Genomic DNA, 26,333 nt, shown 5'->3' on the forward strand with positions numbered 1-26,333 from the left:
AAGCAAGAAAAGTTTTATTGGTTTTTCACCCACCACCTTCGAACATCGATATGTCACCTAACCTGGAAGATCAAAAATAGTCCCCATCAGCATCGACGACCTTCTGAAAACGTTCTGGAAGGCCATGGAATCCATCACGGTAAAACTTGGTGGGCCGTGAAACGAAGAAAGTATCAGGTGCATTTTGGACTTTTACTAGGGATTTGAACTGGCGTCCTCTAAGATGATTGTCCAAAGAATGGGACAGGTGATAATCGGACGGTGCAATACCCGGGGAATATAGTGGTTGCAATATTCTTTCCCATCCAAGGCGAAAAATGGTGTCCTGAGTCATCCTAGCCACGTGGGACTTGGTGTTGTCCCGTAAACGAGGACCCTTTGCAATTCAGAAGTGATGGCTCCAGAGTTTTGAGTTTTTTGTTGAGCACAGCTCAACTGCTGACACTACCAGTTGCATTGATACTCTGACCAGCTGGTAGCAGTTCCCGATGCACGAAGCACCAAACACACAGAAGAACCTTCTTCTGGTACAGTGCTGGTTTCGGCTGTTTTGAAATCGGTTCATGGGATGCTAACCAATGATGACGGCGCCGTGGAGCTTCGTATAGGACACAGTTTTTATCACATGTCAACGGACTGTCCAGAAATGGCTCCGAAAAAGTAAATAAACACAGGCGACTGCCGCGTTGCCTTCTGGCCCGGAGTCAAAATATGAGAGACCCATCGACCCAACTTGTAGCGCTTCACAAGTTGATGGATGTGCTGCCTAATGGTTTCTCCACACACTGAATTGTAGTCCCAGTTCCTCTTTGTACAAGTGTTGGCCACGTGGTGTTTTCGGGTGTTTGCAATGTCTGCGTCGTCAGGACACCGTCACCAAAGGCCTGGCATATCTTCTGTCCCGCTACAGCGGCGTTTGACCTTCATTTGAACTCGTTCAGCATACATGCTCTTATGACGCTCTGTGGATGTCCCATGTTCCCTCTGTCCTTACGCAAGTTCACGGTGTGTCTGAATTGCCACAACTAGGTAGTATGTTGGATATACCCACATCAACAACTGACGTTCGCCTTATCTCCGCTCGCATTCAACTCACGGTATGAGGTCCAGTTGAACAGAGACCTCCACGAGGGGATTTAGGATTTGGATTTCTGGGCTTTCGGCATCTAAGGCCATTGAGCCCTTCACGATTTGAGGGATGACGTCCCTCGGCGAGCACACAATCCGGGGAAAGGGAAGGAATAAAGGATTGGGAAAGGAAGGAAGCGGTCTGGGACCTATAAGTTAGGTACCACCCCGGCATTTGCCTGGTGTGAATGAGGAAAACCCAGGAAAACCTCATTCAGGGTGGCTGGCCTGAAAAAGCTGTTACACTTTTTCGACCGAGTGACCCCACCGGGAATCGAACCCGGGACCGCTCGCACCGAAGGCGAGAGCGTTAGCGACTACGCTACGCGAGAGACCTCCACGAAAAGAGACAGAACTTTCTTGGTTATTTTTATAGTTATGCACAAAAGTGTAGCGTTTGGTCCTGGGCAGTAGTTCTTGATTAAGCATAATAAAAACTATGTCGAATGTAATTTATGGATAAATAACAATAATAATAATAATAATAATAATAATAATAATAATAATAATAATAATAATAATAATAATAATAATAATAATAATAATAATAAGCTAAAATAGTGTTTTTAGTTTCCCAGAAGAAACCAAACTTTTCCTTTCTTTCAGGCCTCAAAAACACTAGCAGCAACACATTTTTTTTTTTTTGGTTTTGTATATTGTAGCTGCCCCCCTAAAAAACGACGGGCCCCCCTACACAAACCTGCTGGCTACACCCCTGTGTTCATATCATGAAATTCCATAACGTATATTTAATTTGTCTGAAGCTGGAGCTTCAGATTTAATTAGTTAATAGATTACGATATTATATATCTACACAAGATGATTATGAACTATTATTTTTAAACATTAAATAGCAAAGGTGCTTCTTATGATTATTTTCCAAATTCTCGTATTCCATAAGCATCGGTTCGGTAGAAACTTAAATACGGTAATTGGCCTAATAGTAAACTTCTATATTTTTTATTTGTGTACTAGGCGTAACCACAAACACACCCATGGTATTTCATTGGCACAGTATGTGGAATAAACCGTGCATTTTTATTATACGGATTCATAATATAAATAGTAATAGTAGTAAAGTTTAGTAGTAGTAGTAGTAGTAGTAGTAGTAGTAGGAACAGGTAAGAAGCCCAGCAGGGGTTGGTTGGATTCTGTTCTCGACATGAAATGGGCAAATTAAAGATTTGCCCAAATTTTTCTGTACACTTTACAATTTATGGATCCGTATAGTAAAACTGCACCGAATAAACTTCATTAACAGTATTTTTTTAGTAATACTACTTTCTATACAAACTATTCAACTTGAGTACGCTACAAACAATTTTCTATGTAGTTATGGTGCCAGGCGTTGCTTACCTGCATCAAAAATAAGGATTTAAGACATAGGAAAGGTTCTGTTTATTATTCAAGATTTTAATAACGATTATGAACTATTACTTTTAAACACTAAATGATGATAGTGCTACTTATCGTCCGAAAAAGAAGAAAATTTATATTTTGAACTTTATATCATGTATATGTATGATAAGTAAATGGACATATTAATAATTATGTTTGATGAAGGAATTACCATGGGAAATACTTTGCTGAAAGAATTTAATTCTACAATGCTTACTGGAGTAGAGCAGGCATCAAACCATTCTTAATGTAACGTAAACGCAGGTATTTCTCAAAATGATATATTGGTGTATGTTATTTTTCAAATGAATTTCATTGAAACATCACGGCCGATAAATATCCTGATAGTGATAACTATACACTAAAGAATGAATGAACTATAATTAATTGTAATAATCAGTGGCGTGTTTAGGGGGCTTCCGGGCTTGATCTCCCCGAAATCTTACTTACTGTAGTAAAGTATATGAAATATCTTGCAGAATTTTCACATTTTCAGGCAAAGCCCTCCCTGAAAGTTAGCAAAGTCCTCTCCGAAACAAAATCGTAAATACGCCACTGGTAATAATAATAATAATAATAATAATAATAATAATAATAATAATAATAATAATAATAATAATAATAATAATAATAATAAAGAATTTTATTGTCGTTAAGCTATACATAGCAATAGACAGCGTCAAAATGTGATACAATATTGATACGTAAGTAATGATCTATAACTAAATTAATGATGAAATGACATTACAAAATAAATTACAATAACAATATGCATTTTATATACAAGCTCAACCCGAGATTACAAAGTACGTTACACTTCTATTGAACAATTAAATTACTCCTGTAAAGAATAAAAGGGCGTTGCAACTAACCAATTGTGTAACATACTTTTAAATCTATCTATATGTTCATCTTTTAGTGATGCAGGCAATTTGTTATACAGTTTTATTCCAATTGTCTCATAACTATTTACATATGTAATAGATTTATGATATAGAAACTTCAGGTGAATGACTACAGCAATAAAATTTGATAATATTGTATGCCAAATCTAATTATCGACACTATGAATCATGCAATATGTAAGACTGTGTCATTCTGATAACTGTACTCAAATCCAGATACTGAAGCTTTATAAAATAATAACAGTAAAATCTGTATTGTTAGTTATTTCTTATAACTGAATAAATTACTAATTATACAATCCACATAAGAAGTCAGGGTAGGGGTGCACTTTGTGCAGAATATTCATAGGAATCATAGCGATACGAACAATTACACTCTATTAATTTTAACAAAATGGATCTAACCTTCCCTAACCCTAAACTAAAACGACCCTACTCTACTTATTCCTACCTTGCGTCATGTCAATAATGTGACAAAATCATTTGTTCTGCACAAAGTGCACTCTTATCGAAGTCAGTTGTTATTTCGTCCCGTGCAATGTGATTAGGAAATCGTTGTACTCACCTTTGTTACCTTATCACCGGTCTTGGATCTTATGAGAAGAGATGTTCACGTTTGTATACGTAGTGATGGCCCAGAGAATTTTAGAAACTTGTCACATGATTAAACTGGCCACATCAAAAACTAGTCAGTACAGAAGTAATGCGTTACAAAGTAAAACCTTTCAGTCAAGAGTGGAAGTTTAAAAATTTGAAGGAGTGACATTACAAAGTTTTTCTTCCTTAAATATGAAATCTCTGTATAGCTGATATATATCTTTGACCTGTTGTACTGGTCCAGACACAATGTTATATTTAGATTTTGTAACAGGGGATATCTTTTCCTCGCAGTCTCCTACCCCTGATTCCGTAGACCGCGGTATTAATTTACCGATTCAGAGTTTAGAACCGGATTTTGTGTTACAGTCGCAGTAGACGAGGAATTCTTGTTATCCGATTCAGGATTTTCTATTGTTTTACTATTTGAGGATGTCGATTTGTTTCCACGTACTCGATAGCTTTGACGTTTATTCTACTGCGATGCTGGGGGGCCATATGGATATTGGAACTATCCTTGATACGGTCTTCCTTCCACTGGATAATTGGATCGAGAGTTATAGAAACGACTTTTCCACCTATGTTTCAGTATTTCATTCTCTCGTTGTGAAATTGTAGACTTTTGAGTTTCAACATCATTTACTTCTGTTAGAGATGCCGAATTCGTTTTTATGCGTTCTGCATAATTTACTCGAGGTGGACTTGTAAATATTCGACGGTTTCCTAGATTGTTCATAGTTGATGGGTCAGTATAAATCCAAGGTTCACGATAATCCTGCATACTCGTAATTCGAAGTAGATCATCGATATGCCGACTGCGATTAGCACGAAAGATTTTGGCATCTTCCGGCGGAATGCTATCTAAAATAATGTCCATTAGTTTGTGTTCATCATGCTTCTTTGTCATAGACTGGGAACGTTCCACCAATGCCCAGTCGGAGTCCGTCAATGATAAATATTTATCTCGGTCGAAGTTCATACCCAATATTCGTTTAAAAAAAAAAATACGAAACACGTATTCCCTCATTTTACTGGGAAGTGTGGTTGAATTTAAATAAAATTCAAATGTTTCTAATTTTGAAAACTGACTAGTTGTGGGAAATAGATTAGAGAGAGAGAGAGAGAGAGAGAGAGGTTTTAACTAAGGTAAAGGAATGAGCACTAGCCTGATAATTACAACGAGGCTGGCGTCGTCCTGGTCATCTGGAACGATGAAGGATTTGCCCTGGAGGAACACGGATGTTCTGGTATTAGCCAACAACTGGAACTCAATCCTGTTGTACTGCTAGGGGCGTCGAATCCTCTCTGTGATACGTCTCTGCAATAATGTTCTTCTTCACCTTTATACCACTATTTTGCTGTCTAACTCAAAAGTATCTGCGGCGATAAACCGGCAGAATGATATTCTTGGGACATGGAGTCATTCGTTCTCCAATGGTGGGATCTGCTTGTCTCCGATGATCCTGCACCTTCCTCAGCTTCGTGGCGAATACCCCCAGTTGATGTGTCCTCCGTGGTTTTGTTTGGCTGAAGAATGCTGACTTCGGAATTCAATGAATGGGGAAGTATCAGGCTATGCTTGAAGGTATGCGGAAAGGTAATCAGGAAGCTAGTCGTGTTTATTAACAAATATGTATTTACAGAGACTGTCTGAGAATGTACAATCTTAATAAAAGTTTTTATTCCTTTGGATTTTCAAGAGTTCATGATTCTGTCGTTGATAATGCAATTTAATAAAATAATTGAATTTAGCGAGTTAAGTTAAAAGTTTGCACAATTATCACATGGTCACTTCACATCTAATACACAGCTACTTCACACCTCCTCGAAACTGGAAATACACGAAAATTTCAATTTTCCGTGGTATAAAAAATATTGAAGAAATTTTAAAAAATGTTTGTTGGAGATTAAGAGTTCTTTATATAACATATTGTCTGTTTTGAGTTAATCATCCATCGCAAACTGCTGAGTGTGTGTTTCTGAGACAGTCCATGTAGTTCGGTTGGTGTCCTTGAACGTGTAACGACAACGTATCTGGGAAGATGGAAAGTAAGAAAAAGAAAAAGAAACATTAGTACTTGCATAATATCATTGTGAGTGACATGTGTTTTAAAAAGTTAGTGTGGAGTTCCGTTAGACTCAGGGATGGGAGATGAAAGGTAAGAATAATAATTAATTCAATTATCACTAATATAGATTATGAAAACTTAGATACGTATAATAAAAAGTATCATAAACAAATAAATAAATATTTTATAAATGTAGCGAAATCCAATATAGACCTATATACAGTGGCGGCGATTGGACGTTAAAAGTGGGGGGTGGGGTGGGGTGGCAAAGCATGATCTGAATATTTGTATATCTGTGTTAGTTTTCCTGGTTGTTTTTAACACTTTGAGGAAAGATTGTATAACTAATAGGATATTATCTTTTTTAGTTAAAATACCATATATCGTTTTTCATATTTTATTAAGTAAATTGACAAGAGCAACGCAAGTAGGTACTCATAAAGAACGAAAGTGTAAGAAGAACATCTTACAATTCTGTCTGGAATAATGTGTGATAAGACTATATTTAATAACAAATTTACAAAACAAATAAATAGAAGGGATAACAGCAATCATAGTAAGAAGTTATACTAAAACTGAGGATTAATGAACAACTTATATTTTTAATTTCACACATACCATTAAATGTATTTTATTACTCTTACTAGAGATGTACTTGAAGCTGAACCCACAAAGTGGGGGTGATGTATATATATATCCTGAAAGATTGGGTCAAGATAAGATCAAAACCGGTTACCAAAATTGGGGAGTCTCATGCATTTTGCTTGAGGGCAGCACTTTATTCATTATTGAAATCTTTAAGCGTGTCCATAAAGTCGGTTGCAACCCCGAAAAATCTGAAACGGTGAGAGAAATATAAAGAAAAAAGCATGTCTTTCATCATTTTAAAAGTACAACGTATCAAGTTAAAATAAATTGTCCCAGGGTCCCCCGCAGATTCCAAACGGAGTCCAACTCAAAATTTTTAAATGGAAAGGGGGGTCAACTTGCATATGGTATGAAAGTTGGTGTTAAATGAAAGAAGATAAATAAAGTTTCGATTTTCTGTCTCGATATATTCCACTTTGTGGGTTCAAGTTCAAGTACATCCCGAGTTAGTTAATGAAAGGCAGTAAATACTACAGGCATACCTGTGCCCTACGACATTTAAAGAAATACTCGAATTGCAATATTAATTGATTTTAATTGCAATTAAAACGCAATTACTGTAGCTTTCTAAACTTCACGGGAAGACAAATAACCAATACGTACTCACGCAACGACAAATATTATATGGTACCATTTTTTCTATGAACCAGTAATACATACAAAAACTTTTGATCTCCAAATGAAACTATACACATTACGGATCACTTCAAAAAAGTGGGGGGGGGGGCAACTGCCCCCTCTTGTCCCCCGAATCGCAGTCCCTGCCTATATATATATATATATATATATATATATATATATATATATATATATATATATGTGTGTGTGTGTGTGTGTGTGTTCCTCTAATGCAGAAAATAACTTCAATATCAACCGTGACTAATACGCGAGAACAAAAAAAAAAAAAAAGAAAAAAAATACGTTGTGATACTATCTAGCTAACCAAAGATAGTAAAGTTAAACTGCACAAAAAGGGTACTGATTTCAGTTTGAGAAAAATGAGTTTTAAGTTATTTAGGCTTAAAGCGTCCGTAGACTGGAAAATAATTTCAAAATATGGTTATAGCCCCATATACTGGCCGTAATCAAACTATATGAAATCAGCAGAATAGAACTATTCACAACATATAACCTACAACCCTAACAAACATATAAATTCTTCTTATGTTCTTAAATCTTGTCCTCTTCGGGCATCAAATGCTGGACACCAATCATGGCATCGAATCCTGGACATCTAAAAGGGATGGAACATGATTCTTGCAATCTTGATTTCAATCTTCTTACATCTTCTTTATGTATCCATCGAAATATCTATTTATATGCGTGTCGTTGATTTTTTTCATTCTTCACATACTCACATTTCAAAAGAATAAAAGTAAAAACTTCTGTAGTCATACGTTGTCCAATCAAAAGAAATGGTGCAATTCTTGAAGATACCAACGTGTTCCAAATTAGTTAACGAGGCTAGCTGATCGTAAATAACCTGATGATTCGAAAATTTCTTGTTCAACTGTTTGAAGTACTTCAAGTTTCAAGGTGTTCTACGTTTCAAAGTGTTCTACCGGTAGATTTGGATGCACAATTCAAAACCAAGATAAACTAACTTCTAAGTGGCTAGTGCTAAAAGAAAGTTCATCAACCATCTACAAGGTGTTCCTATCCACAATCCAATTGACTGATTGATTGATTTTAGTTTAGCGTCCCTTTCAGCAACGAGGCTATATGAGACGTGGACCTACTGATTAACGTGGAATCCGAACCACATGAGCTCCCGCCGGGAATTGAACCCAGGTCTCCCACGCCAAAGGCGCGTACGCTAACCGCTTAGCCACGAAGGAGCTCTCCACAATCCAATCTTCAAGAAAAGTAATCCTCATACAAGTTACGTGCGGACAGACGGACTAACAGACTCTTCATCAATGGGAAAATATATGGGGAGTAATCCCTGATAAATGTCCCAATTCTCTCTATCATAAACACAAAATACGACACGGTCTACGTCATCAAGATGTTTCTCTAAAAATATTCTTGTTCTAGTCAAGGCAATTTTGGCAGCTTCTAACTTCGGAAATTTAAAAGCTCCAGTAGAAATGTCAGAAATGTTAGGCTATAGAGCTAGTTATCTTGTTTTGTCATCTGCGCAACTCCCCATGACCGAAGGAAGGCCCTCACCACTGGTATTATGCAAAATAAAGTCTTAGATCCTCCTTACTGGCGTATTTACATATTTCTTACGAATTATTTTGCAACATTCGATTCTTCTATTGCGAATAACTAATTATAGAAGAGCTAGAATCATATTTATGAGAAATTTTGCATATATCTTTCAGATATTGTCTATACTCCAAATTCTTTCAGTGTGAAGAACAGATATTCTTCTAGTATATCTATGTTTTTAATTAATTAATACGTAAATTATATATCTGCACAAATAATATTTTTTAATGTTATGTTACTAATATGCATTCTGTCTTTCTAAATCATTTTAAATTGTTTAATATTTTAATTACAGTTAAAAACCCTATATGTCTACTACCACCTGAACGAGGACCACTCGAATGCAGTGCATTGTTCATAAAATACACATTCAACAAAGCAAAAGGTATATGTGAAGAATATGTATATGGAGGTTGCAATGACAGCGGAAATCTGTTTGATACAATGAAACAGTGCAGCGAAACATGTGTAGATGAAAAAGGTAACAACATACATCAAACTTTCATAAGTCAAATATATTAATTCTTATATGTCTTTTCGAATTTTTTGGTATTCAACTCTATTTGGGTGAAATTTTATATTACAATACATTATATCTGACTTCACAATATTTCTAGCGGAGCCGAGTAAGTTAAATCAGAGTGCTTCAAATTGAATCAAGGTAATGACTTAAATGGAATGATTTCTTTAAAAGAATATTTCTCAACATCTGTTATATGAATTACACAAATTGTACGTGTCCTTATGTTTGGGTCTGTTCGCTAGACGCCAAAACTTCTAATGTATTCGCTGCTATGTTCAAGTTTGGTTCAAGGGATTTGCATCTCAGGTCCCTCCATTGAGCACTCAACAAAGAATCGCAACATAAAATGATCTGCGGCACTTGGAACCCTACTTTCTTTGTAGTACTACAGAACTTTAGAGGGACCGAGATTTTAGTTTATGACTAATGTTTTTCGTATCTCTGGAACGGTTTGAGATATCAAATTTCCGTAAACAGCATTATTTTTATTTCTGCCGAAAAACCATCTAGCATACGTGATATGCTTTTCCGAAAGAAAGTTAATTTTACTTGAAAAAGTCAAATGTTCCATTTCTTGTAACTAATATTTATTCGAAATACGACAAATCATGATCACTAGGATACTTACGGAATGTATTGCCCCGTCTGTCTCATTAGCATTACTACTATTCTAAAAGCCTTCAAAGTTTGAAAATGAAATGAAAAATGAAATCTTTGAGTTTTACGTCCCACGCTTATGCCGGTTAGGCTAAAGGAGACGGTGATGATAAGTAATGAATGAAATGGTGGAATGAAGAACGTGGGAGGAAACGGGAGAACCCCGAGAAAACCCACGCACACGGTGTTTCCTTCAAAGTTTGGTTCGTTTCATGTGTTTGTGATAGTGTAGCGACTTTAGTAAGTAACATTGAGTAATAAGTGGGCATTGCAAATTTTCATTTAACATATAATTTGAAATGTGTGAGAACTTGACGTAGTGTTATTTCAAAAATATAACTGTTGGGTTGGCAACATTGTCAATCTAATGATATTTCAGAGTATGTCAAACAATTTCCTCTTGTTAATATTTACATGATAAATTCCAGCGTCTTTTATCTATAAGTTTATAATTTACAAGGGCGGTTTAAGATAAATAGTCCACTCTATATGCAGCGTTATTCAAAAATAATGGTGCAAAAATAAAACATCTTTGTTTTGTACTGAAACGACATACAAATGCAAAATTTATCATAAAGATGAAAGAAAGGTTGCAAGTTAGTGTATAGGCCTACCTCCTAAGCTTGATATGAGCATCCCTGGTAATATGGCAGACGACCAATTAATAATCTAGTTCATGCCAGACCGGTATCAACGCATTCTCTGTAGTCTGCTTCACTGAACTAAAGATGGGTTCAGTATTTCTTTCAGAAAAAATGTTCCGAGAAGGCACACTTACAAGGGAAGTAGGTGAAGTGGTACGCGGGAATCTGTATGTGTTATATATCGTTTGAAAGGTCACACCGAGTACACTTCACATGTGAAAATCTCGCTTGAATGGATCTTGTAAGGGGTGTGGCAATCATCTGAAAATCTGAATCAGGCACGCTCTGAAACACCAGAAAACATGGACAAAATATGAAGCTATGATGAAATTGTTTCGAGACATGGTATACATAGGTTTAGAAGACAGTAGACGGCGAATCTGATATCAAACGCTTACAAATCAAAATGGCGGATCCAACATGGCAGATATAAATTACAAAAACAAGCTACGGATCTAAAATTGGGCATTAAAAATATTCGACTTCGCTATGTATGAATTGGATACCAAAAGTGTACAACTCAAAATGGCGGTCAATGGTATAATGATGTATTATGGTTTAGCCCAATATAAGTTATTTTTCGGGATAAATTAAAGCTAAAACATTTCTTTTACGTTTAGTGAACTCTCCAAATATTATAATAATAAATGAGAGAAAAATAAATGTTTTCTTAAATACAGATTATTATTATTATTATTATTATTATTATTATTATTATTATTATTATTATTATTATTATTATTGTTGTTGTTTACAACATAGTAATTTATTTATGCACTTGAATTTTATCTCTTAATCTCAAAAAATCTAAACTTGGTATATTTTTATTACAATTACATAGAATTTACCCTATCAGATTTTCTTTTGCATTGACTCTTTTTCTCACAGTGTTAACAGTTATTTAGAGATACAATCTATTTATATACAAAATCACATCAGTCTGTGAAGGCTAATTCCTAGTAATTATTAATCCTTACTCCGGTACGTTCACTGAGTGCCCTTATTTGAAAATGGATAGTGGTAATGCTGAATATGAACGTATTTTGCTATTTATTATTCAGACAAGAGCTTATTAAATGCAAACACACTAAGAAAAATCCGTTATCCGCACAACGGTATATTGTATAAATATAGGTCTACAGATTCCTTCTGTTTACAACAGAAATCAGTACGGAGCATACAGTGTACATTTATCCATATGACACATACCCACTGCCCTTAGATGTTACATCATGCCGTTGCGCAATGTCGGACATGTAACAGTCTTTCATATATTACATACGTATACGAATGTTACATAGGCCCTACGTCAGCTATATCTTACATCCGTCAATCTGTATGTGAGATCCTGGCCACCTGTATACAGTTCTTTCGTTCGTACGGAAAGTACGTTTATTTGGAACACTTATACGGAAAGAGCGTATAAAATGTACTTTTTCGTTGATACGTTTGCTGTACGGTAAGTCGAAAAACTACAGGATTTACACCTGTATTCTACGTTTCCACGTACGCAACATACGTTTCTTTTTCTCATGTTGTAATCACTTCAAAAAATCTACAAGTATTTATTCCATGTCAAGCACAATATCCCTTAAAGGATCCTGGCTTTTTGGGCTATTTTTTAGACTTTCAATCAAGCAGCTACTGTATCGTCACTATTTATCCTAGGATCATGGTTCATACCTCATTCTCTTCAGAATAGAGCTGGCTTTCAAATGGTACCACTTGCATGCTCATGTCATATACCAGAAGCGGGAAAAATGTCAAAGTGAAAGTTTCGGAGGGAAATTTTTTTTCTCGAACTTTGGCCCCCCCTGGACCCCCCCCTGTGTGATCGTAGTCATCTAAAAAATCTGATAAATAGTACTTGGTATACTGAATGTGTGTGCCAAATTTCAAGTTTCTATCTTGAATAGTAAGGGCGGGAGAATTTTTATCAAAAATTCCCACAATGCCCCAAATTACCATAAAACACTATGATCTCAGGGAAAAAATTCCTGAGACATCCCTAATTACCCTAGGACTATAATCCGACAATCATTCTCTTGAGAATAGAACTGTCTTTCAGGCGGTACCATTCACATGTCTCCATCATGTTTCTAAGGCGGGAAATTCCTGAAAAAAGGGACCTTTTGGGGCAAAATTTCCCTTTTTTCAACTTTTGCCCCTCTGGATCCCCCCTGTTTTTACGCATAAATCGGGAAAAAAATTCTGGTAAATACTACTCGGTGGACTGAATATTTGTGCAAAATTTCAATCTTTTACGTGAAAAAATAGGCCCGCCAGAAAAAATTTCCCTACCATGCCCCACCTTTACCCTATACAGAAGTATATTTGGATAAAAATTCACTGAGACGGCCCTAATTACCCTAGAATAATAATTCGACCGTTGTTCTCTTCAGAATAGAACTGCCTTTCAGACGGTATGACTCACGTGGTCCTATCACGCACGTAAGGCGGGAAAATGACGAAAAACGGGATTTTGGGGATAAAAATCCCTTTTTTTTACCCCTTTGCCCCTCTGGTTCCCCCCTGTTTTAGCACTGACATCGGAACAAAAAATCTGGTAAATACTACTCGGTGGACTGAATGTTTGTGCAAAATTTCAATCTTCTACGTAGAAAAATAAGCCCGCCAAAAAATATTGAACATAGGCTTAGAAAATGAGAAAAGAAATTTTTGATTTATGACGTCATCACCTCCTATGTCTGGACGCAGGATGGTCTGAAACCATACGTAATGTCTTCTACAAGGCCTCTGGACTTAAAAAACAAAAAAAAAACCGGACGAAAAAGCTCAAATAGAAGATAAATAACGCAATGTACCATGAAAAACGCGTATGGTACAAATTGTACCATAGGATCCCCAAAGGGATATAAGTTAGGAGGAATAAGATGAACACAGTATAGAAACTTCAGATAGCTGTTACGGTTTATTTTTAGGATAGTGCAATATCTAAGAAGCTTTACCACCAGCCTACATCAAGTATAGGGGAAGGCGTTGTACCTGTGAACACCTGTGCTGTTCTCGAATTCAGAGCTATCTAGGTGTAGTGATTAAAATACATTTGAAAGATTAAATAATATAAAAAAAGCACTACAAACGCGTTTGGCTGTTGTTTACTGAGTGTTGTGTCGAGTAATGTTCCTTTTAATTTTTTCACCCCCAAAACGAAAATTTTTTGTAGTTACCTCTTGAGTTTTGTGCTGTTCGGTTTTCGCAACTTGTGATATTTATTTGTCCAAACTTGGGGTAGAATCATTGGTGAATACAGTAATATTTTTATCTTTAACTTCTGTTCAATATTTAAACTAGTGGAGAACTTTTTTTCGTAATGGTGACCCTCTTGTATCTATGAACATTAATGCATCGTGTACCTTTGAACGATAAATAATACTGTTTAAAGCTACACAATGTAAGTAGTTAAAACAATTGATATATTTTATATAGGTTAGGTTAGGATGTAAAGTTATTAATTATAATTTTAGGTAGTTTCTATATATTCGCTTATTATATAACATAATATTAAGAGTTGTATATGTTCAACTTTATTGTTCACAAGTTTTTTTTAGAACTTCTCTTCAATTTTTAATTTAATTGATAAAATTTTAATTCTGGGGAACTTTTTATAGTTAAACCTTTTATTGCAATTTATAACTGTTAATATTTGTGGTTTCTTTTTATATTATTGCCGCAGAAACATTGTAATTACAACTGTTCAAAGGTACAAGAGGGTCTGTTCAAAGGTACACGACCATAATGTACCTGTGAACAAAACGGATTTGTTCTTATTTTATCTTATAAAAGCTATTGTAATTATGTAACACCTTTAAAAATCATCCTATCTGATAGCAAAGAGATGACTCTTCAAATGTACGACAAAAATTGGGGAAAAGGTGCTGAATATTAGCACCAAAATTTCAAAGACTTTAAAAGTGTTCACAGGTACAACGGGTGCAACACAGGTACAACAGGTAATGAACGCCTTCCCCTACTATAAGATAAATTCCAAAAATATATTCCTCTGCTGTAGCCCCGAAGACATTTCTTACTTTGGTGATTGTGTTATGCAATGCTCGAAACGAGTTATACATTCTGGAGTGATTCTCCGACACATCTTTCCCGTTTAATTATTATACCTGCGTCTTTCGTAGTGACATTGTACATTTTAAGTTTTTAATTGTACGGTACACTTGGATCTTAATATACAAAATATATAGGCTACCAGTGCTAGCGTTTGACATTTCTCGTTTCGACCACTAGTTATGTAGGGATTGTTTTGGAAACTAGGAAATATAATCTTAAAGAAATCGAGAGAAAGGGAATATTGTTCTTCCTAATTCGAGCACCCTTATTTGCGTGAAGGTATTTTTGTAATGAACAGATGATCAAAATAGTCAGTTGATCATGGGTTTTGAAACCATTTTCTTTATTTCAAAACCAAAATTAAATTTTGATTTTTATAACAGATGTTTGATTTCAAAACCTTAAAATCGGTTTGGGTTTTCAAAATCGAAAAATTGGCTTACAGTTTTTGAAACTGGAAATGATTTCCAGATATTCGATTAAAAGAAAAAACCGAATATAAGGTGTCATGAAATGTAAACAGCACTAGAAACTACCTTGTACTGGGTTCTCATCATGTTATCTTGAAAAAAGTGCGTGTCCTAAAGAGAAAGAAGGGATTGAAAATGTATGCTAAAACCAGAGTATCTCAAGAGTCCTTCATGTTAAAATTAATTTTAACGTCCAAATAGTTTGTGTCTAACACAGACGATGGTGCCACCGTCACAAATGTTAACATATACAACTAATAAAATTAGAACAATCAGAAATGAATAATTCAAAAACTAAACAAAGCGGATACAATCTGATTAATGGACGTTACAAAATCTAGGGAACGGTGCATGCCGATTTCACATATTATTGTTAGTTTCATTGTTAGAGGCCACAATTGTTAAATAAACAACTTTATCTGTCATACTTTTTACCAGAAACTGAACAAACTTGGCACATCATTTACGATTGACATATCTAGAAAATGGTGCATGCCGATTTCACATGTTGTTAATTTCATTGTTGGAGGCCACCATTGTTAAATAAACAATCTACTTTACCTGACATACTTTCTACAAGAAACTGAACAAACTTGGCACATCATTTACGATTGACATTTCTAGAAAATGGTACATGTCTATTTCACATGTTGTTAGTTTCATTGCTGGAGGCCACAATTATTAAATAAACAATCAACTTAATCTGCCATACTTTCTACCAGAAATTGACCAAGCTTGGCACACCCATTTACGATTAAAATATCTACGGAATGATACTTGTCGATTTCAGATGTTATTGCCAATTTCATTATTGGAGATTATCGTTGTTGAAAGAGATAATCAACTCTATCTGGCACACTTCCAACCAGAAACTGACCGAACCTTCCGCATTAACGATTCAAATATCTGGGAAATTATACATGCCCAAGTTTTACATTGGTGCTAGTTTTATTTTTAGAGACTAACGTTACTAGAAGAGAGAATCAACTATCTCCCACATTTTCAACCAGAAACTAACCAAACTTTGCACATCTATTAACGATTGAAATATTTGGGAAATTATACATGTCCACGTTTAACATTGTTGCTAGTTCAATTGTTGGAGACTACCATTGTTGAAAGCCACACTTTAAACCAGAAACTGGCCAAACTTTGCACGTCAATTTACGATTGGGATGGGGAATTATATATGTCCACGTTTTACATTCTTGCTAGTTCAATTGTTGGAGACTACCATTGTTGAAAGAGAGAACCAACTGTATCTATTTACATCTATTTACTCATCTATTTACATCTTTGCACATCTATTTACGAATCACACATTTGGAAAATGGTATATGTCGACGTTTCAAGTTATTGTTAGTTTCATTCCGGAGTCCAGACTTCAAAGTAGGAGATTACATTCTATACGAAGCAAGCCGTGTGGCATTTTTTAAAATACGAAACACGCCGAAGGATTTTTCCTCTGGTGAATTGCTATATTGTTTGTCCGCGTTATTGACAAAAACGAAGCGGCCAAGTTGAGTGTGAACCATACAGCGTCACGAATCACATATCTGGGAAATGGTAGGTACCGACGTTTCAAATTCCTATTAGTTTCATTGTTGGAGGCTATAGTAGAATAGAGGGGGTTCATCCCCGTGGGAAAATTTTGGCCGTGGGAACGTTCCCACGGGGCTTAAACCGGTGTAAACCAGTATGTTGCTATGCTAGTATAAGGAAGTATACTCTTGGACGCCTACCAGATGTAGAAACAAGATAAAACATGCCTTTTTCGTGTTCTTGTCGTGTATTGGCTAATAATTTGAATCCCCAAACCCCCCACCCCTCCTGCGAAGAGCGTAAGCGGAACGTATGTGCTTGTGTAGATCATTCAGTTAGCAGCTGTTGCAAAGGAAGAAACGTCAAAAAATTTAAAGATGTCATCGTCAATGAGTTTATTAGATAAGCTTAATAAGCCATCAATGGTACCCTTTACAAAAATGCGAGATTTGGAGATTGGAGTACCATTTCGTATTGTAAACTGTGAGATAATTACAACGGTATATGGTAGGAAGGCATGTGTGACATTTGAAGGAGGCGAAAAAGTGATTTTACCTGGACGTTGTACTGAAAAATTGGAAGCAGATAATGGTGCATTATTAACGTATTTACAAATTGGGAATGTCTGTTTAATATATAAAGGAATGAAGATTAATGTATCTGGACGTAACATGCACGATCTTGAATTTACTGAACTGGTTTACTCATCGTAAGTGTATGGTAGCATGTACAAACAAGATGAAACATGAATTTTCCTCTTCGCCCCTTCCTCTTCATGCATACACAGTCATATGTATGCATAGTGTCGTTATTCTGTGCTGGGCAGCGACTGGAGTAACATGTCTTTGAGTGCTTGTGCATCAACTATGGACACCAAGAAAGAGTACTTGTTAAATGTTGAATATGGACTTAATTCAATGAAAACCAAATTAATTTGTATTGGACTGGATAGTGATACATTTGAACCAGTGATTCGTGTTGGCAAAGGACTTGTGTTTGGAGTGGAGTTAAATTTGGCAGAGTGGGAGAAACTTGTACATTTAACCCCATTTGTTACGGACTATTTAAATTCTCAAATGGAAATTACATTTATAAAATCTCTTGGTCGAAAAAACGAACTGGTGGTGCGAAAACTAATGGGTGAAAAATTAGTGATGTTAGAGAAGAAAGGAACACTTCATGCTCCTCGAAACACTGTGTACTTAACTTCAAGTGATTGGCTTTATTTCTTGGAAATATTACCAAGTATTGAACATGCTGTGAAAAACAGTAAAGTTTGTAGTGTTGTGCTACGTGAATATTTTGACTTGTGTACAGATACTATTCGTAATCATGTACAATTGCAGTGTCTTACATGCAGAGGACTTGCCGGAATCCATACCTGTGTAGACGAACAGAGTGTTATTAATGGTATGAACATCAGTTTTCCAAGTGTCTCTCTTGATAAGAACAGTGATGTGAACATTGATGGTGAACGATTAAAATTGAAAATGAAAGTATTTTGCAAACAAAAACTCATAGATTCAATTATGGCTGATTTATTTGATAGTGTATCGACACAGCTATGGTGGGAAGAAACCGATACTCAGCCTTCGGAGGGTATCAATGAAGTGAACGTCTCTTCATAAAGAAGAACAAAATTGATTTGTTTTTTTCATGTATACTAAACAACGTAATATCAAATGTAATAAAAATATATATAGTGAAAAGTGAAATGTTTTATTTGTGTGTGTGTTTTGTGTTCGTTTCATAACCTCAATATGATAGGATTTTTAATTTTTTTTATAAGAAAAAAACCCTAACATGTTTTTTCCTCGTATACGTGATACGTATAATAATAATAATAATAATAATAATAATAATAATAATAATAATAATAATAATAATAATAATAATAATAATAATGAATTCAAATTCTTGAAATGAATGTTAAAATAAAAATTAGTATTTGAAATTATTAGGACTTTTTTAATTTTTTTAAAAAAAGGAACTAAAATAATTAATATTAAAATTTTAAAAACAAAAGTCCTATCATAATAATAATATTGAATTCACATACTTGATTTAATTTACGAAAGAATAACTGATTAGGTATTTGAATTCATTATTATTATGTAATTATTAATATGTGATTACATCATTGAATTAAAAATCAGTTTTAGAATTTTTTTTAAAAAACCACTATGAAATTCTTTAATTCAATGACTTAAAATATGTTTTATGATATGTGTATTTAATTACATAATTGATCATAAAACATATTTATTTATTAGGAAACGGAGAAAATAAGAAATAAAACATTTGTTTTCAAAGAGAAAAAAGAATAAAAAGTGTTTATAGCTGATGAACTATTTACACAATTAAAACGACGGTAAGTATAGTACATTTTTAAAAGAACGTTAGACTTTTTCATTGTTCAGGTGATGATAACTTCATAACTGCCATATACTGTTCACTGATGATGACTATACACAGTTCAATTATGATACTACTGCTGTTGATGCTGGTGATGAAACGTAGATAGATGGCATAGTGTACAATGATGATGATGTCCATACACACGATGACGATCTTTTACTCTCTGAAATGAAAAAAATTGAAAAACAAACTTAAAATTTATTTTATCTATAATCATGAACAATAAAACAACAAATGATAATACATACAAACACATTATAATAAATAAGAAGAAGAAGAAGAAGAAATGACTACCTGCAATAATATGAAAAGAAAGTAATCAAAACAAACGAAGAAGAAGACTGAATGACATGATTACCTGTAAAAGTAAATACAGCAAGCGACGATCATTTTTTCTGGAGTTGATGAGAAAGTGTAATGAAATTCATTTAAGGACTTTCCTTTAGCTTTGAAGCATAGGAAAAGATATGAATAGTGACCACATAGGGACGATTTCACACTTTGAATTTGTTTATTATTAAATGTATAAGAAGTGGAATTTCTACGTAGAAATTGAATATGTTGCATTACATATGGAGGAAATCCAAATGTATCGAAGTAGTGGGCACGTCCATCAGTATGAATATATACGGAAATCCAGTGTGTGCCAAGTTTGTTCGAGGGATCTGTATTTATGATGATAGCTGCAGGTAGTGGAACATGTATTGGTAATTGGTTGGCTGCATATACGCCAACGAAGTGATTGTGAAATAAAGAATTTGTTTGCAAAGCATTCAATAAATCTAGTGTAGAGGACATCATGTATAAAAATGCAGACATGTACATATATGATATGATATTTAAATAACGTACCTTTAAAAATCCATGATGATGTTCCTCTGATGATCCACTTCTAAGAGAGATTGGAATTCTCCATACGTTATGCAGGAGATAGGTGCTGGTAGAGGCTTCGTATAATGAACTTCCAGACGAACACAGCCGTGACGTATAAGGTTCCAATGCTGCACAGCGCTGGCTTCTCCATCTTGAGTAATGTCGAAAACAAAGATAGTGTATCCTTGAGGAAAGTCAGGGCGAGGAATATTGTTGCCATGATTGGAAAAGTGAATACCTGACCCACAGAATAAGGTATGATATGAGGAAACATAGAGGTTGTTTTCGAAATTTGGTTGTAATGGTTTTGAAGGTACAGGTTTTTCATCAATGTATAGAGAGAAGAAATTGATGTCAAAATGTTTGAAATGAAATGGATTTGAAGTTAATGTTCCTGTATAGGCATCATTTTGTGTAAACGCCACAATCACTCGAGTTGGTAATACTCCCATAAATAAATTATCAATTGTTTTTGATTGAAGATCCTTTGGAATGACGAATGATTTCATTTGCACTCTTGTGAGAGGATATTTGGCTGTTGTTGATTGTAGAAGCTTGTTATGTGCTAGTTTTATTGTAGGACTAACATTAATCTTTTTAATATGTAAAGCAGCGTCTAAAATATTCACTTTAGCCTCAACAGACGCATCACTAGCGATGAGACAAAAGTTTGGCTTTGCAGGAATTAACTTGAGACGTAATTCTACTCCTTGGATTAAAAATTTATTTTGATTAAAAATATCACAATGATGTCCAAGCATGTCGAATTTTGCACTTTTTTGTTAATTTCTAACGTTGTTGAAATCCTCTATTACCACTAAATGTTGCATCCATATGTCCAGCAGTATCTTGAAACCAGAATGCACATTGAAGATGAGTATTTTTAACAGAATCATCATAATTTAACAGTTTTTCAATGTATGATCGATATGGATGATTATGAGATGGAAATGAAATCAGTTTGTTATTTAAATACACTTCCACTTCACTGAACATAGAATTTAAAAAGTCATTAATAGGAGCCACAGCTTTATCACTTTCACCAAATGCTGATCCATCAGGCTTAACGATTTGAGCTTCAATGTAAAGAAGAGTATGTGGTAGATCTATGTATTCATCACTTGTTCCTGGGATGACAAACTCTATAGGAGCATTATCAGCTAGTGAACTGATTGGTTTGTATGTAACAACATGATTATCCAATATACTGGTTTGCGTTGGTTTTGTAGAAAAAATATCTAGTTCACTTTTTACACACTCGCAGGATTGATGATGTAAGAAAGCCATGATGGTGATGATTTAATCAAAGATATCGTGTGATAACTTCCTCTTCTTATAAGACTGATTTTTCTTTGTTTTCTGTGTACGTTTCCCCTTGCCCTTTTTCTTCTTGCGCTTGATGATGTGCAATGATGAAGGGTTAAAGATGGAATGATGTGTAATTCTTTTCCTTCGTTGATATCCAGATCCTAGCATATATTTCAGTTTATTTTTTGCTTTGTCTTGCAAGACGGATCTCGCTTCACCCATTCGTTGATGAAAGGATTCGTTAATAGGTTGGTTATCGATGATGACATCAGTAATAACGTTTGCTCTAGATTTTAATAATTCCTTACCTACTGTTTTAGCTCCTTGTTTTACTAGCGGCATGACAGAACGAAATAATCCTTCAAGGAAACTTCCAATACCATGTCCAACTTGATAAGGGGATCCAACATAAACGTTTCCAGTTCCAGAAAGAGCTTGTTTTGGATAATATTGTAACTATGGATTATTCATATTTGTCGATGTTAATGCACTGGTCGAAAATGTAGTTTAACGCGTACAGTTCCGAAAGTGAATGCCAGTGGAGAGCCTGTACTATTTCTTATATCTATTTTGATGTGTTCAAAATGCATCTTCTCTATAGGCACATAATGTGGAGGATTAAAAATTTTTATAGCACTACTTCCAAATGTATGGTTAACAGGATTCATATTTATGATACGTAGTAATGGTGCTACTGTATCTCCAACAAATACAGATTGAATTATATCACAATACACATACATTGTAGATGGAAGTCCTAAACGTAAATTTGGAATGCTTTGGCCTTGTTGCATATCCTTTAAATCAACGCTTGGATCAAACCCCAACATCGCACTAACACTTGGTGATAATGCAACGTCTACATCTATGTCTTTATGAAGACGTCGTATAAAATAGGTATTACTCTCACGAGTATAAGAAATATGTAAATTTGTGAATCTGTTGTATGTGTTTATTATCTTTATCAATTCTGATATGTCAGTGTAATAACGTACAGGAATAGTTATAAATTTCCATTCATCACTTTTTGCAGGTTTGTAAAAAATTTTATTATTTTCTTCATTAATATTTAATATTGAATGAGGATAATGAATTTCAAAAATAGCCACTTCCCACTTTTCATGGAATTCCATTCTTTGATGAAGTTTCGTAGTGTATGATGTTAAGGTGTTGTCAGGAAAATATTCCATAGAACTATTACTGGGAAGCGTAACGTAAAAATCTCCATCAGGTTCCATTGTACTTCTCGATCTTCTTTATGGATGATGCAGGTATCCAAGAATCGAAAGGATATTCTTTCAAATGAACAAGATATTCTTTTCTGCTGCCTTTTCTTCTTGTACGTATGATTTTATCTATGTAAAATGTCTTTGATAACGTCACAGTTTGTAATTCCTCTCTGTAAAATAATCCATCCAGTGGTTCCTTGTTTAAATCTTCAATTTCATAAACAGGTGGATCTCTTGGTATTATCTTCTTCACTTTAAATATTTCCCAAGTCCAATTTTGCATATATCCTTTATCAAATGTACGTTTAGTTTTACTAATTCGTACTGTATCACCAATCTTAAGATGTTTTGAGAAATTTGTATTCTTCTTCTTCTTCTTCTTTATTTTATTATCATATTGATTATGCCATACTTGTAATAGGTTATTTTGAGAAACATTTGCAGGTGACATCTTTATGCTTGAATGATAACCTTCACTGTATGATTTCACAAGAAGAGGTAATACATTTAAATAATTATACGTTTGATACTTTGTAAAATACTTCAACATTTTTTCTTTTAGAGTTCTGTTAAAACGTTCTACAATACTAGCTTTTATATCAGGATTTTTAGTTGTAATATGTTTTATTTTGTTGTCCTCTAAGTACTTCTGTATTGTTTTATTAGTAAACTCACTTCCTTTATCTGTTCGGAATGTAATTAGTTTTCTGTCTTTGAACACAAGTTTCAATGCTTTTAAGACATGATTTGTACTTTTAGATTTTAATGGCACAGCCCATGCATATCGACTGAACACATCTATCACTGTAAGAATATAACGATATCCATCATTAAATTTATGAAGAGATTGAAGATCATTAATATCACTTTCCCACTCATCATCAATGTTATTCACTACATAGAAATCTCTTTTAAAACGACGACGTACAGGTTTGTGTAACGTATATGTTGTTTGTTGCAGTAACCATCTTCTTATACAATGTATAGGAATTTTCTTCTTTGTAGCTATCCACAATTTTTTAACAGTTGAAAACGAGGCAGAATGTGAAGGGTTGTAGTAAATCTTGCTTAACTGTTTGTTTACGGTTTCCACCTTGACCATACTGGACGTTTACAGGTACGTTTCCTTTTCCTTATAGGAGATACTACTTCTTCCTTTTCTTCTTCTTCTTCTGCTTCTTCTTCGTCGTCTTCTGAAAACGATGTCAGAGGTATTTTTCCCTTGACGATGATGCTGTTGGTGATGCTTTAGTTCGTCGTAAAATATATGACAAACGTTTTGGATTTCCAATAAGTTCTTGAGGTGTGTTATTAGAAGATAAATAATTACAAAATTTCTCCCATCCCGGTGGATTTGTGTGTTTCCGGGGTCGCGACACATCAGAAATTAAATCTACAATGTGAGGTCCTTCTAGTTTATCACCTCTGATGTAAACAGTTCTTTTATTATCCCACGTGATATTATCATCATGTTTCATTCTATGTAGTAGTAATTCAGCTCTTTTACGAAACATTTTGGGTATAGATAATAATATTTCTTCTTCTACTTCAGGCTTCTCTGATTTAGTTGACGTAATTGAAAGTGTCACAGGTTCTTCTTGTTTTCGTATTAAATGTAAATATTTTTGAAGAATATTATTATACTGATTCCACTTTTCTTCATCACTAAGCGATGATAACTAAAATCTCTTGCATTTCTTGATCCAAATTAGATTCACGTTTCTCCAGGGCTGATCATGATGATGATGCTGGTGTTTGTATACGATTCAGAACTTCAGGTGGAACTAAAATCATCTTCTTTGCGTTTTCCATTGTACTAACGGAATAGTAAACTTGATAATGCACCAGTTAAAATAGGAGCTAATAGTGCCGGTAGGAATCCACCCTGCTGCTGCACTAATAAATGCTTCTTCTTCTTTTGGATGGAGTTTTCTTTCTTCACAAGATATCGAAGCGTCCTCTTGTATCGCTTTAATCTTGCTTTCTGTGTCTTTGTAAGAGGTACATTAGCTTTTAATACATTATAACAACATTCGCAAATACTTCGAATCACTGAAGAGTCTGCATTGGCCAGTATAGCTTTACGTAATTTAGGATTTGCTTTGCTCAGCGTACGAAGAAGATCTCCGTGTTTTACTCTTGGAGACATATTGTCAGAATGAAGAAACACAGTTTAAAACAAACATTATAAACATCTTCTATTTCGTTGGAACATAAACGTAATGATAAATATCATCAGGAAAGATATTTGTTTGAAAACGAAGTTCATCTGACGTATCCTGTTTTAAATCAATAAACAAATATCCATATGGTAACTTTGTTGCGTCGTTAAAACTTTCTTGAAGAAATTTTGGATTCTCAGGAGTTAGTTGATAACTTAAATGTTTAATTTGTGATTTATCTCTTGGATTTTTAAATAATACGAGATAAGAACAATTCAAGCTCATATCTCTGCTTCCTTTTCCCTGATGAAATATGTTTTGTGTAATAAATAGTACACTAAGATTTCTATGATGAGAACCCTTTGTAAAGAAATCAACTATATTGCGGTTCAATTCACACATTTGATCATCGATAATAATAAGATGTGGTCCAGTTTCAGGTAAAAAGTCTTTTGTTCGAGGTAATCCTTCAATAAATTGTACTTTTGTCGAAATTTCTCTGTATGCATTTTGCCATTCTCCATAGTACCAATAAATATTACAAAACGATGTATTAACCATGCGTGATAAATTGGACACGAATCGTATTACAAAGGAAGTTTTTTTACATCCACTTGGTCCGGCAACAATACATGAAAAGGGATGTTTCCACGTCGTGTCCATGTTAAAGAGTATGATCATTCTTTCTTCATACGTATATTTATAAAGGGCCTTATTACATTTTTCTTCTTCTTTTGTTGGAAGTAGTGTAGCCATATGGAAGAGTATCATATGAATTTGGTATTCTACGTCGTTTAATATAATTTATCTTATAAATTTTTGTTTCGGGCATGCTGACAATAGTATGGTCTTTCCTGCGGCATTTTTTTTCTCATTGGTAATTTTGACTTCAGTGGGACGAGATTCTTCTTCTTCTCCCGCATTCTCTTCACTATCTACTATCATTTTCTTCATTACATCAAAATTTAGGTGTTTTGAAGATTCATAGTTTAATGAAAAGCCCCGTATCTTGCATACTTGAAACTCCTTCGTGCTGGGATCAAAAATACGTAACCCATAGTTATTGGGTCCAGCCGAGACGTATTCTGAAATATAGGCCTCTTTACCATACTCGAGTACTTCATTTGTTAAATCGCCTAAAAAGTCACCAGTTGGAATTGTAGTTTCACCAGGTTTTTGCGTATAAATGACTGAATCTGTATCAAAATACAATACTCTTTCTTGCAGTTGATCTAAATACTTGTACAATTCTAATCTTGCTTGAGCTGTTGTGTACGCGGCTATGACGACATTTACTGTTGGTAGTGAAACAGGAACTTCATCTATCTATTGCCAATATACATATATCTTATCATCATTTACTGGAAATATTTGATGAACGTCTATATTATGAGATGTTAATTTCTCATATAATTCCTTGGGATCATTAATAATGCTCACATGCCCCATGTTCTCACGT

General features: G+C 34.6%; 1 protein-coding gene across 4 annotated transcripts in view; it reads left to right on the forward strand.

The window, feature by feature from the left end:
* Positions 1-26,333, forward strand: part of LOC145683917 (trypsin inhibitor-like) — a 472,745-nt gene that overhangs the window by 428,338 nt on the left and 18,074 nt on the right. For 3 of the 4 annotated variants that reach the window (XM_081755596.1, XM_081755594.1, XM_081755593.1), the window contains one exon: positions 9,258-9,443. In XM_081755596.1, coding sequence (XP_081611722.1) covers positions 9,258-9,443 — 186 coding nt within the window. Of the gene's footprint in view, positions 1-9,257; positions 9,444-26,333 lie in introns of those variants that run through there. The other variant, XR_014131209.1, reaches the window with a different exon arrangement.

The sequence above is a fragment of the Thermobia domestica genome, chromosome 4, assembly GCF_964235325.1.
Source record: "Thermobia domestica chromosome 4, izTheDome1.hap1.1, whole genome shotgun sequence".
Taxonomy (NCBI): Eukaryota; Metazoa; Arthropoda; class Insecta; order Zygentoma; family Lepismatidae; genus Thermobia; species Thermobia domestica.